We start from the raw sequence: 18822 nt of genomic DNA on the forward strand, positions 1-18822 counted from the left end.
TGTCCACCTAACTCCGTGAAGAGTTCGTCGGAAAAACTTAAATTTACGAATATTATTCCCTTATACATAAATATATCCAGAGCCCTTTTACGTAATCAAAATATAGTTTGACATCAATAGAAAAAGGGTATGCATATTGTTTGTAATTATTCAATTTTTCAAGACTTCAAAAATTACTTCATTCTTCTTTTAAGACGTGTATTGCTTTAAAAATAACTGAAATAAAAATAAATTAAAAGTTTAGTCTAAAAGATGTTCATGCTTATGTTGCTTATGGGATAAGAATATTTTGAAATGTGACAATGTAGTTACTAAATATCATTGGAAATAAGTAAATATTCATATAAAGCATCATATTGTCCGCACTTTTTTAAAGTTTATTTTCATCTTATATTTTTTATTAGCGCTTTGAGGCAGGAGTAAGATCACTTAACAGTATTTTAATCTGAACTTCTTTATATACCGTTATTGTGTATAGGTTTTGTTTCTCGCCGTGATATATTTCGTGACAGGTTACCTACCATTGAAATGTTGCCTCTCCCAGATAAACCGATGAAGTTATAAACAAAACGATTTCTTTCTCCGTGTTTGTTGGTTAGTTTTAAAAAACGTGATTATTGGAGTTGGCTACACTGCGGCAGAAGAGCAGTGCTCGACTCGACCGACACATAACAGCGAGCGAGCGGTCGTCGTCAGTTGGTTCAGTACAGCTGTTCAGTGTAGTTGAGGTGGTGAAGTGAGATAGTTGTGTATAAGTGTGTGTGATAACTAGAAATGCGGTGTCGGCAGTGCGATTTAGATCACGGAATGTCTTTACCTAGCCTTTCACAACTCAGGGATCTGATGGTCGCCGCGATGATGTTACGAGGTGAGTTTTGTATTAATTTGTTGTGTCTTGTTTTCTTCGTTTCTTGACGTTTGAAGAACATCTTGGTAGTTTTAAAATTATCCTCTCGGGTGCGGAAAGAAAACTTCTTTTCGCGAAGTTCCCAAGGGTGATGAACTCATGTGACCGCAAGGAACAGGAAAAATGACAATGATGTGGCATGTTGAAGTAATACCTCACTTTGGCAATTTACGAATGTTCTTTTCTTTGATAAGTGAAAAAGTGTCAGTTATTGGATCGCTGTAATGTGTACGACGTCATTTTTTTCCTTGTTTGTCTCTCTTGACGGACAGCTTAGCTACTGCGATGCGCGAACTGCGTAGTTTCGCTCATCTGTGACAGTTTTTTTTCTTTTTGGTCATGTGACAGTTTGTTTTCGGTTCAAATATATTAACTATATACTTTACCACAAATCGTGAAAACGCCTTTTTTCTCCAGGTCTATATTTAATCTTCATTCCTTTTGAGTTATTCCATATTTGTCAAAGTAGAAAGCGCTAAATAGAAATATGTGTGTTATCGTCATACCTTGTGAAGAATGACACCTTATTGTGGAGATAAGAAACAGCCTGCCAAATATCGTAGAAAGGATTTGCGACCCAATATACACACTTATTAAAAAGTGTTCGAAGTTCGTCTTTTGTGCTTGCGTGTTAAAAAAAAAAAAAAAAAGTGTTACTGTGTAAGAATCAATAAGTACGTGAACTTGACACAAAGAGAAAGGTGTGTCATGGAGACACAAAGTGTTTCCTAACTGTGTACGTATTTTCATTCTGTTAATTATGTAGTATTTATATACTTTCTTGCATACTCCAAAATATTAACAAGTATCATAATCCCCAAAGTTGTATGTGTAAGCTTGTCATTGTATTCCAGATGTATCGTCACTTATATGACAGACAGGCATAAAGAAGTCTTCATATAAGTGAAAGTTAACTTTATCAGAATATGTTGCTCACACGCGAAAAGTATTAACTACAGAAAATCTGTTAAAGGGTAGTTTTGTCATTTGTCTTGTTTTCACGGTTCTGAAGATAACAGAAAAACAATTTATAATAACAAAGTTTGGGTTTCATAGCAAGTAATCGTAGTGGTTGCATAGTGCTTAGAGAAACACAAGTGATCAGTGTCCCTAAGGCTGCATAGTAATCAGTTAATCATTCATTGGCAGGTGTATTAACTGGGGTATACAAAGCATAAGAAAATCAAGTCAATTACCAAAGTTGTGAGAAAAGTGATAAGAAGTTCCTACAGTATGCAGAAGTACATAAAAAGTACTATTGTACATTATACGTTATTTGCAATATGTAGACATGAATCTTTTACGGTCTGAAAGGAGCTTCAGGTAGAGATCTTAAAGATGAAGTATATCCGGAATAAAGAGTTGACTTGTTTCCCTTGTGCACTGATCGTGTTAATTAAAGACCGGCGGGAAGTTGTTAACAATTTATCAGGTAATAGATTTATCCATAAGGATGACTTATCTAAACTTTGGCCCTTATATATTTTCGTCTTATTGGAAATGACAAAAACTTCGTTACGAAGTATGCAAAGATTACTACTGTACCCTGATACATATTTGTATTATACTATTTTGTAATATGAATTGTTTACCGAACTTTAAATCTCTGATCAAATATGCTAACATCTGTGTTTATTCTACAGTTCATATGGTTCTGTGTTGTTAACCTTCTACGCTTTCACATATGTTTGTGTTGTCTGAATAAACAATACTCTGAAAATAATGTTGGAAACAGATATTCCCGGCGTTCCACGCGTACAGCATGTTTCTCAGATTTCAGAAATATCTTTTAGTAATTTTTTGAAACATTGCAGTGTAACATAGTAGCTCTATTTTTTGTTGTTTGTTTTGATGTTTTTATGAATGACATAAGAATGATGCAAAAATAGTAAAAAGTGTGGATTAGAAATGCGGGTAAATAAACGGTTATGTGTGTAGGAACTTTGTTTATAATGAAGTAAGTTCGCAATTCTGTTCGATATAATGCTGTACGTACCTCACTTAAAAACATCTTGATTAAAAGAAAATTGAAGAAGTTGCTTTTTCTTCTCTTCGTATTCATTTTTCGAGTACCAAGACATTTCGGAATATTGTAGAAGTATTCGTTTCTTTTGAATGTTTAAAAAAGTGAAAAAATATTGAAAGTCTGGGAAGTAGTAGAAACTAGAAAAGAAATAACGATTATAAAATAGCTCGAAAATATATATGTAGTCAATAGAACGGAGCAGGTGGGTAGGGTTGCCATCTTTCCCAAATTAGACGACATCCCGAATTTTAAGAAAATGATCAAGTGTTTGAAATTACGCTTAGGAGATACACATTGTATGGCGAGATGCCAAATTTATCCAAACATTTACAAACTATGCGGCAGAAATTCTTGGTGACATTTATAGATGTCTACCCACGATGTATACGTATGGCCATCAAGATACTAATATGGTTCTAGCGCTAAACTTTTCATGTTGACAGAAGAGAAATTATCGCGAATGATGATCTTTTACGGGCTGGAAACGTACGGTTGTATTTTAAAGAATGTATATCATAGTTCTTTTATATACCTTTGTTTACTGCAGTCCTACTGAAGGATAACAGTATAAATTTTTTGAAAGACAGGCCGTGATGAAATGGTTCAGTGGATCACAATTCATAACTTCTATTCAACTAAAAGCCAACAGACAGATCATACAAATGTTCTATTTCGTGTTTTTCGTTTAAATTTACATTGCAGTTGTTATTCATGAATACGCGTATTTCTTTCTATTACTGTCAATAAATTCCATGTACAAATTTGAATGTGAGAAACCGGCGATCCCCACATGTTCGATGAAAGAAAAATGATTTTTTTTAAAGGCTAAACAAAAGATGGCAACCCTACAGGTGGGACATCTGCTTCTGATCGCGCGCTTTTACGGACGCAATATTTTGTATAATTTAGGCTGTTATATTAGTTTTCAAGACGCTTTAGGCATGATTTTAGTTCTTAGGACCATAGTGTAGAAACAACCAAGATGGATTTCTGTGTGATTTATTTCACCAATGAACAAGAAAAACGGACGAGTAGATTTTGTTTGAGCATGATTATACATTTACAGTGTTAACATAAACTGGAAAAGTTCTTGTTTTACACTAATCTACTGTTTTAAATCTTAATTAATAAACCAGCATGCACGTTGATTTGTTTGTTGAAATCTTTTTGTCGTGTAAAATGAGACGAATTTCCCACTTTATCTTTGATTGTTTTGAGTGACACTTAATATGGGCAAAATCAAGAGAAATCTTGTAACATGGAAATACAGGTGTTAACACTTACAAGAATGTGTCTTTTGAGGCATTTTCAATATATTGTCTTCGCATCTATGATGTTTTTATGTATATCGGATGAAACTTTTCAATGTTTATGTATACATGTTCTTGAGTTTGCGCCGAGGACCTTGTCACTATGGTCTAAAACAATATTAGCTGTTTAAAAGAAAACAGAACTTCTCCATGCCATTTTTACTTGTTTCAGTAACACAGGTCACTTCATACTACCAGGAAACATGGCTATCATTAGGCCAAAGATCTATATCAAAACATCTTCCATAAACTTGTTCCACACATTGTAATCACATAAGATAACCGTAAATCACTTTTAACGTATAATATACATAAAGATAGACATCTGAATCAAACACACAAGCTATTTCAACTTCAGCAATAATACTACTAAGCAGCCTAACCTTTTCTTCAACATACTAAACCACTTTTTAAAAATCTGATCCAATTCTATGTTGTCACTCCCTTCGATTGTATACAGATTATTTCAATCTATAACATAGGAACCGTACACGCGTCAGTAGGACTTCTTATAAAAAATACATCGTAATTGGCTAGGATATACTGTGCGATACACATAACAATAGTATGGTTAAAATTCTGGAGCGTAGACTGTGTAGAATAAATTAAGGTAGTGGGGAAAGCCGAAAATTAGAAAGAGTGGGGGATACTCTTTGCCCAACACAGACATCTCTAGGGATCGTACTGTAGATTCTTAACAATAAGGAGTTTGTTTCTTGGCTATAGTTTCTTCAATGACCTGGAGCAAATAACGTAATAGTGCCATGATCCTGTAAATTTATTCCATAAAGTAAAGCATTTTGTAGTGATAATAATGAAATCTCTTTTATTGAAATGGATCCTGGGTGCACCCTCTCGTAATGTTCAATATTACTAAAAGTTTCTTTAACATATTGAGTGATTTACTAGCAAAATTTCATTTCATTTATTCATCCTTCTGATAGTTTAGTATTATACGTAAGTTACACATTGGCTTTCATAACATTTCTAACTTAACATAATGTTTATATATGGTTTCGAGTTAAATGTTTTTCATCAAACATAAACTAAAAAATCAAGATATATATATATATATATATATGACATTTATATATACGCTGCTTCACTTACCATAACTGTAGAAGATAATTTATGAGCTTCTCTTGAAATCTTTAGATGTAACTTCCTTTAGTAGAAATTTCTTGATTAGATAAAAAACAGTAATCTCATGGGTGTATTTTCAATTTGTGTTTAAACACATTATTTTTAATTCATTGTATCTCTAATGGCAGATTTATTATGTAACGTCATATCCATATATTTGATAGCTTCTTCGTGGCTGTATCAATAGCGTGTGCACCTATAGGTAATGTCACGGATTCTAAGTCGATATAATAGGTTTAAAGTCTACCCGTGAAGACGTCAAAGAAGTGACTTCATTATCGAACTCAGTCAAGATAATCATTTTACCTATCTATTGCAGAAATCAGAATTCAGAAATCCCATTTCGTTCAAGTTATTGTGCTCTTTCTGAGCCGTAGTAGGAAATTTTCTATACTTCCATCACTACAATGTATTTATAATAATAATAATAATAATAATAATAATAAACCAATTTCCAGATACAGCCTCCAAGGCCTCCAATTTAATCTGGAATTACAAAAACGTACAACAGGTACAACATCAATGAGAAAGGAACTGGAAATCAGTCAAGGCTTATACCTAGACGTAGCATTCCAGCATTCGCTTAACAAAACTGAGGAAAACCTGTTAGGACATCTAGCTAGGAGATTCAACCCAAAACCTCCCGATAACGAAGCAAGAACGATCGTTGTGTCGGTAGGCTCGAGTTTGATCTGGCATTTACAATATCTTGCCAGAAAAATAGAAATAAGTAGAAAAAACAGTTGAATCGTCGTACTGATAATATTCAACTGTGTATACTTTTTTTCTAATAATCGTCTCTTCTTTCCTTTTCTTTTATATCGTGAATGTTACTGAAAATTGCTTATTAGGCCAATACCACGATCAGTGACTATATAATCTCGAAGGGAGTAAACGAAATAGGAAACAAAAAGATGCTACCAATGTTGGAAGACATGTGATTAATTTATCAGCATGATTAATGAAATAGTGCTTGAACTGCTTGGTAGGTGCATACATAATTGCATTACGCTGACAGCAACCTGTCGACGTTCTTACAAATAGGTATCTCGATGACTTAGCGTACATACGTTACTCTCTGTGATAAATACGTTAACATCCTCAATGAGAGAATCTGCTCTTTTAAGGTTTGGTAAGAAGGAGCTCTGTAAGTAGAGGAAATAAAAGAAAAGAAAAGAGATTAAGACTTTATTATTATTTTAGCTGATTCAAGAGTAGTATATTCTATATGTAGTGCTGTTAACTTGTGATCGTCAAATACGAAACTGATCTTATCTAAAATTGAGAACATGAGATATACATGGGACTCAAAGTCCTTATCTGTTCATATATTTGAGTAGAGAAAGACTTCTAGAACCACATTTCCGGATAATTTAAAACATATACTCGACAAATATGTATTATTTGCGTTGTCCTTTTTTTCTGAAAAATCTCGCCTGGATAAGGCAGGTTTTAGTTCGATGGACGTGATTATTCAAATCGAAGAAACAATATTGTTAGTGTTCAATGCTAAAGTAGTTCAAGTAGGTGAGTGTAAATCATTTACATAGGTTTGGAAAAAGTGATAATCGAATTTTTGTAAACTTAAAAATTGATCTTATATGATAAGCATACGCCATTCTTTTTTAAGGGTGAAACTGTTACTGAAGTATGTCGTCATTATGACTAACAAGACGTTCGTTTGAAGACGTCCTTTTTATCGTTTTATCGCCTTCTTTGCATTCCTAAATTGTATATGTTGTTGCGTTGTTAATTTACGCATACTTTTACACTGAGAAAAATAAGTTATCCGATCAGCGGTATATTGTACAAATATACAGAATCATCATGTTTACCACGGAAATCTGTAAAAATCACACATTATCCATATGCTACATATGTACTGCCGTTTTACCGCTTAGATATTACATCATGCCACTACAGGATGTCTGATATCTAACAGTCTTCCGTATATTACATGCGTCAGCTATATGTTATATACGTCCATCTGTATGTGAGGTTCTGACCCCCTCTATACAATTCCTTTTTTCGTACGGAAAGCATGTTTATTCGGAACACTTATATGAAAAGTACATATACTGTAAAACATACGTTTTCAGTTATACTTTTGCTGCAAGATATTACATAGGGTTGCGTTAAGTCCAAAAGCTACAGAATTTGCGCATGTAACCTACGTCTTTATGTACGCCACATACTTTTTTCTCAGTGTACTTGGAGAACGTTGTAGTGCTGTCCGTACGTCCTTCAGATTTGTGTCCGTTAACATGTGGTAGTAGCTCCTCGCTTCTATGATATTGGCAGTACTTTGCGAAGCAGTCTTTCTGATTATATTAGCACAGTGTTTCTTAAAGATTTTCAATTAAGAACCACTTTTAGTAGTCAGAATGTTCCAGGACCTCCTACTCTTATTCCCTTTGAAAACTAATGTATCATTTTTCGTATGTTTTGAGCATTTGTATTAATACCAGCATACTTATATTTTACAAATGGTATTAATTAAAATTCACTTAATTTTTATATTAGTGTTAATTGAACAAAATACATAAGTTTATGTTTAATTAATTGGAGGCTATCAAGGGTAAATCATTTGAGCATTATTTTGCCGTCTTTTCTATACTAATGTTCAGTCTAAGAGAACCACAAGGTATTACCCCGAGGATTACTTGTGATCCGCGGACCATAGTTTGGAAAGTGCTATGTTAGCATACCGGCGACACGAATTTTAAAAACAAATTAAATAAGACATTATGTTGAAATATTTTTCAGATTTCTCTTATTCTGCTTTAATGTTGCAACATTGTTCAGGTACACCCATTAAATTTATTGTAGGAACTGATTGAAAGTATTGTTCTCACATATTATTTTGAAAACGAAAATGACCAAATTATTTGTTTATCATTGGAAAGGAAGACTTGTATATACACTTCTTCAAATTCTACGCATTCTAATAATTTATTCCGTATCGTTTACGCAAGAGAAGAATCATGTTACTGTGATGTCTCTCCATCGTGTTTCCTGCCTTGCGAGAAATCTATTACATTGCAGAGGGCGTGTTAGAAAATGTACAGACCATTCTTCTACACGTGTTTTAGCTTGGTGTTAGTATCCTTCTTGCACCGTGGTTAAATGATCGTAGGCGGGTGTATATTGTATATTACCTTCTCATGGAGCGAGTTGTCTTTTTAGAATTTCAGATTGGAATGATAATGCCAGCTGCCGAAAGTAATGGGAAATGGTAGCATGAAATAACAACCATGCGCATAAACTAATAAAGTTCAGCTCAGTAGGATCCGGTTGTACTGAGTTTGCCTTTGCTCTTCGGTCGGCAGATTTTTTTCCTTCCTTTTCTTGTAGTTGTGGAGCCATTCTATTTTTCGTATGAAGCGCTGCAAGCACAGTAAATAGTCACTGCTAATTTAACTAATCTTGTAGTGTTAAGGTTGTTCTATATCAAGAGACACAGTTTAAGGTGCATTTAAGACTGAAGATGTGATGTTGCCACATTGCGAATGGTTTAGTTACGACAGGTGAACGTTCTTAACTAGTGATAGCTACGTGTCAGGTAAATTACGTGTTCTGTATCGTCAATGTAACAATACTAAACAGCGCGCAATTACTAATAATATTTAAATAGATAAAACTTGGAGTTCTGCTTCGTAAGCTTTAAACAGTGCCGTTTAAAATAGTGGTGATAAACTATTTAAAATCTGAAACCTACGTATGGTTAACAGAGTAGGAAGAGAAAACAAGAGAAAGTGTTGGAAACGTGGGCGAGAGCAGAACAATGTCAAGGATTATTAAACTGATTTGATGTCATTGTATTTGGAAAGTAACAGGTGTGGTATAAAGGAAGAGATCGGCTTATGAACAATATTAAAGAAACTCATATCCAAATATATGCACGGAAACTGTATCTCTTCGACTGATACGTTGCAGTTCTCATAAGTAACCTGTCAATAGCCGCGGAACATTTGCAATATAACTTTCATAGTTTAAATATAAACTTCCTTCTCATATTATTGAGGAAAGAAGTGAAATGTCATAACTGTTTACGGTCATAAATTTACTTTGTGTTATATAATACGTACATAAAAATTTTATAACTTACGTGTACATTCTTCTTGTCTTGATATGTATTTTTGTCAACTTTGTGAATGATGATACCAGTCTGAATTCAGACAGCATCCATATGCGAACCGGAGCTTTGTGAAGATGATTAAAGATTAATATATTCAATTTTAAGTGGAACGTTACCCATAATTAATGGTTCATTCAATTCGAGATGTAATAACATAGAGATTGATTCTTGGAATAAAAGGATTCTTTTAGATTTTTTATTATTATCTTCCTGCAGTAACACCGTAGGGAGTATAACTGAATGCGATGAGTGTAAATTGATAAAGCAGAAAGAAACTCGAATATCTAATGAAAATTATTATTATTGTTATTATTTAGAAATAAATTGGAATATAAAATTAACGTATTTTGAGTGTAACCCAGAAAACTTTTATTTATAAAGTGAGCCTATTGTAAATAATTCTCCAAATTTACTTATAAAGCTTGCGTATTGTCAAATTCAGAAAATTGTATATCAAGTTATTGTATTGTGATTAAAATTGAAATTTTAACATATTAGCACATAATTAACAGTTCTCTAAATTTTTGCGAATAAGTTTTTTTTTTATTATTATTATTGTTATTTTCTTACCCGTTACATTAGCGTATTGTCAACAATTCTAAAAATTTTACATATAAATATTAATATTGTAAATAATTCTCAAAATATATTTATAAAGTTTGAATATTGTGTAACGTGGGAAGTTACTCCTTATTTTAAAAATGGATAAAGAGAGATTTCTTGGAGGTTCTAACGGGAAGTTTACATTCTGTTTATGTTTAATTGTTCCGTGGCAAGTTACTCTAATAGCTTCCACAAAATTACAATAAGTGTATTTAACTCACACTAGATTTGTAGTTGTTTTTTAAAAGGTATTTGTTTGCCAAAACTCCTTTATATGTTTACTTGTCTTTTCCGTGTATATTCCTCCGAATATCAAGGGGAGAAAAACAACTCAAGAACTATCTAATGGATAACCATCAATTTTGACCAAGGTATAGATGGTCAAAGGTTAGAAATCGAGTTCGTTGATGGAGGTAATATTCAAACCGGAAGTGGTGGAGATAACCCATTTCCGGTTTTAATGTTGGTCACTATGGAGCAAAAGCGGTAATAAATAGCGAGAAGCAGTTTTTTTCTGCAATCGGTTAAGCGTGCCATGAATAGATTTCATCTCTATATTTAACTCTCTAATGAAACCGGAAGTGATAGAAATTCATTACAACTTCTGATGCAAAAGCGATCAGAGATAGTAAAAAGTGGTTTCTTGTAATCAATTTAGCGTTCTAATAATATATACTATACTTTCCATTAACATTTTATTCAAACCAAAATTTACATATGAAAGTAATCAGCCACCTTCGGTTTTAACGTTGATCACTAAAAAAGCAAAAACGGTAATGGATGGCGAGAAACTGTTTTCTGCAATCAATTAACTGTCCCAAGAATATACAAGATGGACCAAAACTAGGTATACAGTACCATACTGATCAGCTCATTGCATTTTATATCATTTCTTATTGTTATCCATCAGGTAGACTTAGTTTCTTTATTATTTGTTCTTAATGTGTTTTTACTTACATCTTAAGCTCGGAAGAGCCAAAGCAAATAAACTCATAAACTAGAATATCATACTTGATCAATGCAGGGGTGTATACCTACTTTTGAGCCACCCTTTATTCCATCTCCACTCTAATATCTCTACTAAAACCGGAAGTGGTAAAAATCTACTACCACCTCCGGTTTCAATATTAGTTGAGAATATATCACGCCATGCAAAGCAAACTTATTCCTTTACGTGGTGTACACGCGACTTCTATTCTTTTTTACAGTATGAAGTTAAGATTGCAGTAAAAAAAAATACTATATGGGCAGTGAGACTTTAATGCTTTTGTAAAATTTTAAATATAGCTAGTGTGGCTAGCAGTTATAAATAAAAGTAAATATGGTGTGAATCTCCCCAAAAGATTTATTTTATTTGTAAGGTAATTTAACTTACTTGTAGTTAAAGTATCATAAAAAAAAATATTCTCTAAATTGTTTTAATCGTTAATAAGAAACAGTTGTAATATTATCATGTCATACTAATTGTCTTGCCATATTTATTTTAATTGATCTCGGAGGGTAAGATGAATATGTTGTTCCTGAAACGTTAGGGATAAAAATGACATCGTAGATAGAAAACCCAGTGTTGAATCATAAATATCCGCACGTTGAATATATAAGGCAGCGTTTCCCAACCTTTTTCAACTTGCGGCACACTACGGGTGTCACTTGAATTATCGCGGCACACTCATAGATATTATTATTATTATTATTATTATTATTATTATTATTATTATTATTATTATTATTATTATTTGTAAATAGAAAATACCATCGTATTTTTTCTGTGATTACTGACCTCCTCACAGAAAAGAAAGCTCGAACACTGGTTTTCTCCCATCGTAAATCATTATGCTTATTTTTCATTCTAATCAAAAATAGAAAACAATTCTATAGGACTCGGCTGAAATATAGGACTCAGGCTTTTAAAATACACTTTCTTTTTCGAAGACTGTATCCAACCGTTCACTAAAAAGGAAGATCACTAAATAACAACAAACCCTGGTAATTTGTATAAGTGTTTGCTTTGTCGAAAGGATAGAATGAGATTTTAAAATTTCAAGTTACATACAATGATAATAAATACATTTTTCAACATTAAAAATGTACAGATAAGTAACACAGTGTGAAATTTTTAATTTATTAACATGGTTAATATACGTCACAATTTTTAAATATATATAAAATTCTGTTCTCAAAATACAATCTATTTAGTAGTAATCTATGTACAATAATATATTACAATTACGGTATTTTTTCCATTGTAGAGGTTCATAGTAATGGGAAATACAAATACACATTTTTCCTGTCTTGCAATTTGGTTGTATATAATGAATACTTTGTTTCGTTTCCTCGCGGCACACCGGTTGGGAAACGCTGATATAAGGAAAAGTGTGTGTACAGAATCAACAGCAAAATGCCTAAATATTTTATAAATATGCTCTTTGTAAGCGACTTCCTTATTTTATTACCAGTCATTTACGAAGGACGGAATTGCTTGTATCATTCATTTTTATTCGCCTACATAACGTAAATTCATTGAATATTTTGGACAAATTATTATTTTTTTTCTTAGATGTAACCGACAACATAAATGTAGCTACTAAACTAAAACGTTTTTATGTTGTCTAGTTTTTCTAAATAACTTTGTTTGGTGGGCTGGTTATAAGAAGTCATCTTCCGAAGTTAGTTGATGTTATGTATCAACACCTTCTAAAAATTGATTAATTTATGTTATATGTGATTAATAAAGAAATAATATGCTGGTATACACATCATTACATACCATTGTAAAATCTTTCCATCATCACTTTCCGTGATCGACATATGTTTTCATGTTATGAATAGCAATCACATGCTGATAGATCCCTTTTTTTTCAAATGGGAGAAGGCAACCATTCCCTTCTATGACTATATTTATACATACATATACGTGTAGGTTATAGGTAGTATATGTATATAAAAGAGATAGAGAGAGTTGATCGATTTCAGTTGTGGAAGTGACTGGCGTAGTGAAGCGTTCAATGCTAACCAGAGACTACTTGTGAAAAAGGAGGAACGAGCGACTGGGCTAGTCCATGGCCGACGTCGCTTGGTTGAGCACAAGGCCGAAGTCAATTCTGCTTGGAAATAACCTCTGAATAGCAGAAGAACATAGAGAAAGAGAGTGCGAGGCGCCACCAAAACTTTTAATAAAATGCTTTCCTTTCCAAGACACTTCTGGAAGTTTGTTTTTCGTTTCTCTTCCTTGTGTGTGTTTCAACTCTGGTTTTAATATGTTGAATGCACATATCTAATATTAAGTAGAACATTTCCATCACTTCATAAAACTAAGATAGCAGCTACTACCTAGTGGTGAATATACCTTCGAAATAATTTATAAGATTATCGTCTCTGTCATATTTTATATTTCATGATACTGCTATAAAAGCGTGACTAATTAAATTACACATATAGTAAATGTTACAAAAGCAATAATACTGGTAATTGATTATAAATGGTAATTAGGCAGATAGGCGATATATTGGAAATATAGATAAAATAGAATAATCTAGTAAAATTTTTAAAAGAAGATATAAATAAGTTTATATATTTGTGTAATTTTAAATTATTTTAACAAATTTCAGAAATTAACACTGTTAAGCTTATTGGTTTTTATTATGGGTTTGTTTCAGACTTAAGATACAATGCATTTATAAATATTTATGGATAAAATATAGTTAATATGTTGGTATTGTTTGTTAATGTCGGCATTTAATATTTTGAAGTAGCTTCCAGTGAGGTGACAGAATTTTTGGTTCTTCTCTCTGAAGTAAAACCATAATGTTTAGTTCTAGATTTAGAAGATTCATTTTCGTGATTACACTAAACTGTAATGGTAAATATTAATATTACTTCCGACTAGTTACGCAAGAGTTATGTCTGTAGCAAGTTACAGAAGTTATTCAGAGAAGCTTTACGAAATGTATATTACATGTTAGTGGAGTTTGTAGATTATCTCGTAGTCGCGTGTTTAAAGTAGGTTTTTTTTTTTCAGTGCTCATATTCATAAGTTCAAACCCTGCTGGGAGTACAATGCTTTGGACAAAATCCAGTAATGGATAGAATCGTACTAAAAGAGTAGGAATACTATAGAGAGGATTATAGCAGAAAATGGCTAATTTTAAACGAGTTTGGTTTACTTTGTTTATCCGTAAACTCTGAAGACAAGAAATCCCAAGAACTACTTGACGGATGCCACCAACTTTGGCCAGGATACAGAAGGTCAAAAATAGAAATCGAGTTTGTTGGTGGAGGTCATTCATCCACCGGAAGTGGTAGAAAACAACCTTTCCGGTTTTAACGTTGATCGTTTTAGACTAAAACCAGTAAAAGACAGCTAGAAACCATTTTCAGCAATCAATTAAGAGTCCCAAGAAGATATTCTGTTTTCATTCCTAACTGTTCGTTAAAATCAGAAAGAGATAGAAATCCATTAGAACCTGTCTATTTCAGATATGCCCTCGGAAAATATGCGAACTATACTTCGGCCCCATCTCCGCCACCCTCTGGCGGATGAAACCCTCCCTTTGCTTAGAAAAAAAGAAGTGAATGACCTCAGCTGTGTTGCCAATTTCTCATTCAGTTGTTTTGTCTTGACGAGTGAAGATCGTAGGTTACTTAAAGCGGCTAAGAAGACAGAGCACAGCGAAGTCCGTGATATAATTCATTGTGGCAACGCTTCCGCATCCAACAATTGAAAGATCTCGGGCCCAGCAACTTGTTCTTCCTCTTTCGAGGGAGGTACAGGAAATCACATGTCGACAGCAGCGCCAGTAAGGGCATAGTTGAGATAGAAAGGCTCTACAACTTCCGGTTTCAATATTGATCTGCATTAAAGACGGTAAGACATAGCAAGAAGCGTTTTTCAAAATCGATTAACATACTAATAATAGGTACCATGTTCTCTCTTAGTCTCTATTCGAACTAGAAGTGGCATAAATCAACTACTTCAGGTTTCAATATTGATTACTATAAAGTAAAAGCGGTATTGGATAGCGAAAAACTGTTTTGTGCAATTAATTAAGCATGTCCACAATATATTTCATTTCATATCGCTGCTAGAACTCCCTTATCATCAACAAAATGTTACGATAGAGGCGTGCGTATCTCACACATGTCTAATCAGATATTAACAAATTATTAATATACATTCTAATTTTGTAAATCATTTTTATTAAATTCTTAGGATCTTTTACCGTTGAAAAATTTGGGAGAAAATAATGTAAAACAACGGAACAATTAAGTCATCGCGTAATGACTATGTAATGGCTATATCATGTAATGAATATGTTGAAAATGGCATGTCTTTTATTATAGCATTTTGTTTCTATATTATCTTTGATTCAGTAAAACATAGGTCCGCTTCATGTTAACTGAAGAATTGTTTGGTGGGTCCGCATATTAACTTCCATTTTTCATAATCTGTTTTCGTATAAACACTTTAATTAAAATCAAAATTCACATAGAAACAGGTCTTCACATGCAACTACAAAGGCAATTTGACATTTGACAAATTAAGAATTCAATATAATGAAGACATATTTTCCTAAAAGTAAAAATGATAATAACGTAGTGTTTACATGCTTACAAAAAAAAAAAAAAAAAAAAAAAGTTTTATTGAGCTCTTATAAAAAAGAAACCTATCTAGTGCATTCTAAATGTTCTTACTACAACTATTTAATATACCAATGTGTTAACTTTCTTTGAAACAACAAACAACGAGTATTTTTAATATATATTTTATACATGAAAGTAAATCTCTCAAAGGTGGTTTTACTATGTGTCGTTTACCACCAGAAAAGCAATGTGCCATTCCAGCACTTGTTTGATAGAATTGAAGAAAAAGTAGAAAGGCTCTAATCTGAATGATCGACCGCAGAATGCGCACCATCGATCTTCCGATTCAAAACAAGATCGCTTTACTATATTTGTTCGTGTACGTACTCCGTGGAGAATTTCGCACAAACTCTGATAAATATAATTCTCCTTGTAATGGCCTAGCCATTTCAAATTAACTTTATATGTATAATAGGGTTGCTAGTTTTTTTTTTTTTGTGTGTGTGTGTGTGTATATGTGTGTGTTACACGGGAGCGCCCTTCTTTCTCCCGTCTCCCGATTTGATTTAATCCTGGAGTTCATATCTCCTGGATATTACAAAATGGTAACAAAATGTTAATTTCAGTTATGAAAATACAGGGGAAATCTCAAATCTTGAAGGTTAACTTCTTTTTGTTCTTTTTCTGTTTAATCTTTTATGACCAATCTTGCTTCAGAAACTTCAAAAATACTTTGATTGAGATGCTCAGTAATCCATGAATGTTTTTTGTAATAAAATTTCAAATTTACGCATTTTTAAAGAGTAATTCACAATAGACCATATGACCTTATTTTTTCTTTTTACAAAACAAAAAGTATCCTGTACATTTTCCTTTTGTATATATATATATATATATATATAATATCCAAAAAGTTTAGAACCGTTCTCAACAGCCAGCTACTAATTAACTGTCCTTTGGTCATTCTCTTCCATTTCCTCTTGTTTTCATTCAGTGATAACAATTCGTATTTTAGATGTAAGGATTTGATATAAAGTTATATAGTGGCACTAGAACACTGCAGGAAACGCAGTTTTTGTAAAATACTTGACCGTAGAAATAATTATTACTGTTTGCAAAGTCAGTATTATAGTGCTAATTGGGAAATAAGGATCCCAAATTATTTTATGATCTTGATGCTGTTGATCTGATATGTAATGTTTCAACATAGACTTTTTAAAACGTGAAAATACGCTTTTGCAGTTTGTATATAAATACTGATATCTGTTTGTCCTGTTCTCAGCCGTGTTATGACTAGGCACTCTCCCCCACTTGTTAGTAACTACGTTATATTTCGCTGCTGCAGCTTATCTTTGTTTCCGAATGAAAGGTCGCCAAATGAATAAGCTTTTAATGAGCACGTGATGGCTCGTTAACGCTTTAAACCGTGCAATTAAAAAATATTGAGGAAGGGGAGTTGCTTATTGTCAGAGTGGAGTATATGTACAGAGTAATTTTCGTGTGATAATGATTAGTGTAACAGGCTGCTAATTTAGATAAAGAATTTAGTTTTTGAATGATACAAGTACATTCGAATATTCATGTTAGATAATAGTAAATAGGCGTGTTGCGTTGCGTTTTGACGCGATTGAAATCATAAAAAGTCTTCACGTGGAAACGTAAGCTCCTTGATATGTTTTAATCTGTGTCAAGTTAATCCAGTCAACTTGGTGTTTTTGATTCGTTAAGATTCTCTTTTGATTGCCCTTCTTCCTTCTTTCTTCTTCCGCCTCTTCCCTAGTACTATGGAGACTGCATGTGATGCTCACAAGACGATAAATATAAAAAGTTGTCTCGTCTCACCGTGATTCTCGATATGCTTTCTTCGTTTCGTCTTGAAAATTCCTCGTCTCATTTTACAAACTTATGTGCAAAATATGTGCCATGATTTTTTCTTCATTTCTTCTAGTAATTACGAGTGGGGCCGCGGTGGATCAGTGGTAGAGTGTTCACCTCTGGTGCATGGGGTACCGGGTTCAAACCCTGCTTCCGCCAAATGAACTTTGTGGTGGACAAACACCGTGTGCGTGAGTTCCCTCGGGGTTCTCCCGTTTCCTCCCACTTTCTTCATTTCACAATTTTCACTCATTTCTCATCATCACAGTCTCCTTTAGCCTACCCGACATAACCGTGGGACGTAAAACTCAAAAAATTTCATTTCATTTCATTTCTAGAAATTACGAGAATCCATCCGCGTCAGGAGACGTCAGAAAAGGTTTTATGTAACATTCAAACCAAATTTATTGGAGTATATTGTGATATGACATGCGTTTCTTTCTTTAAACGTTAGTACGTAAAATGCTCATCATTGAGTTTGTTCAGTCACTTTATCAATTTATAATTAGTATACTATAAATCATGAAACTCTAAAACAGTGTTTGAGATCTAAGACGTGTGGCGAACTACTACGAGTGAACTGAATTCCTCCTCTTGAAAATGATGCTAGAGTTGTAGTGTTTTTTTGTCTCGTCGCGAAATTAAAAATGTACTCATCTTGTGGCCAACACTACTAAGAAGTACGAAAAACATATAGAACACTTTAAAAGTATATCCTTCCCGCTAGTATAGTGGGTAGCGCGCTTCCCTTTCGTGTAGGAAATACTGGATTCGATTCCAAGTAGGAGAGTATTAAAGGCGTTACGGTGGTTCAGATTCCATCTTACAAACGATAGATCCACGTATCATGTAGCCTTGGTGCTGATCAAGGGATACTGAACTTTAATGAACAAAAAGTAATGAATATTAAATTCATTTAAAACGGAAAAGTAATGAAGAACTGTTGTGAGCGAACAAGAATTGGATCTATATAGCAATTTTCAAATAGGTAAACTTGAAAGGGATTTGCTGCTGCCAGGAGCCAATTAAAAGAAAGATGTCTCAGCTGTTGTATGTATATAAGATTATCCAAAAAGACGCAGATTCTTTTCGGCTATTCAAATAGACGAGGCACGAGACGAGATCTGGAAAAATCCATCATGCTGGGTAGGACACACAATTTCCCGTCGAAAACCGGAAAATACCTAGGAATTGCATTTGATAGACTACTAAATCTCAACGACCACATCAAGAACACCAA

General features: G+C 33.3%; 1 protein-coding gene across 2 annotated transcripts in view; it reads left to right on the plus strand.

Moving 5' to 3' along the window:
* Window positions 1-701: 701 nt before the first annotated feature.
* Window positions 702-18822, plus strand: part of LOC145695140 (uncharacterized) — a 235148-nt gene continuing 217027 nt past the window's right edge. For both annotated transcript variants that reach the window (XM_081772073.1, XM_081772074.1), the window contains exon 1: window positions 702-868. In XM_081772073.1, coding sequence (XP_081628199.1) covers window positions 775-868 — 94 coding nt within the window. In that variant the 5' untranslated portion in view covers window positions 702-774. The remainder of the gene's footprint in view (window positions 869-18822) is intronic.

Source organism: Thermobia domestica, chromosome 9 (genome assembly GCF_964235325.1).
Source record: "Thermobia domestica chromosome 9, izTheDome1.hap1.1, whole genome shotgun sequence".
In the NCBI taxonomy this organism is placed as follows: Eukaryota; Metazoa; Arthropoda; class Insecta; order Zygentoma; family Lepismatidae; genus Thermobia; species Thermobia domestica.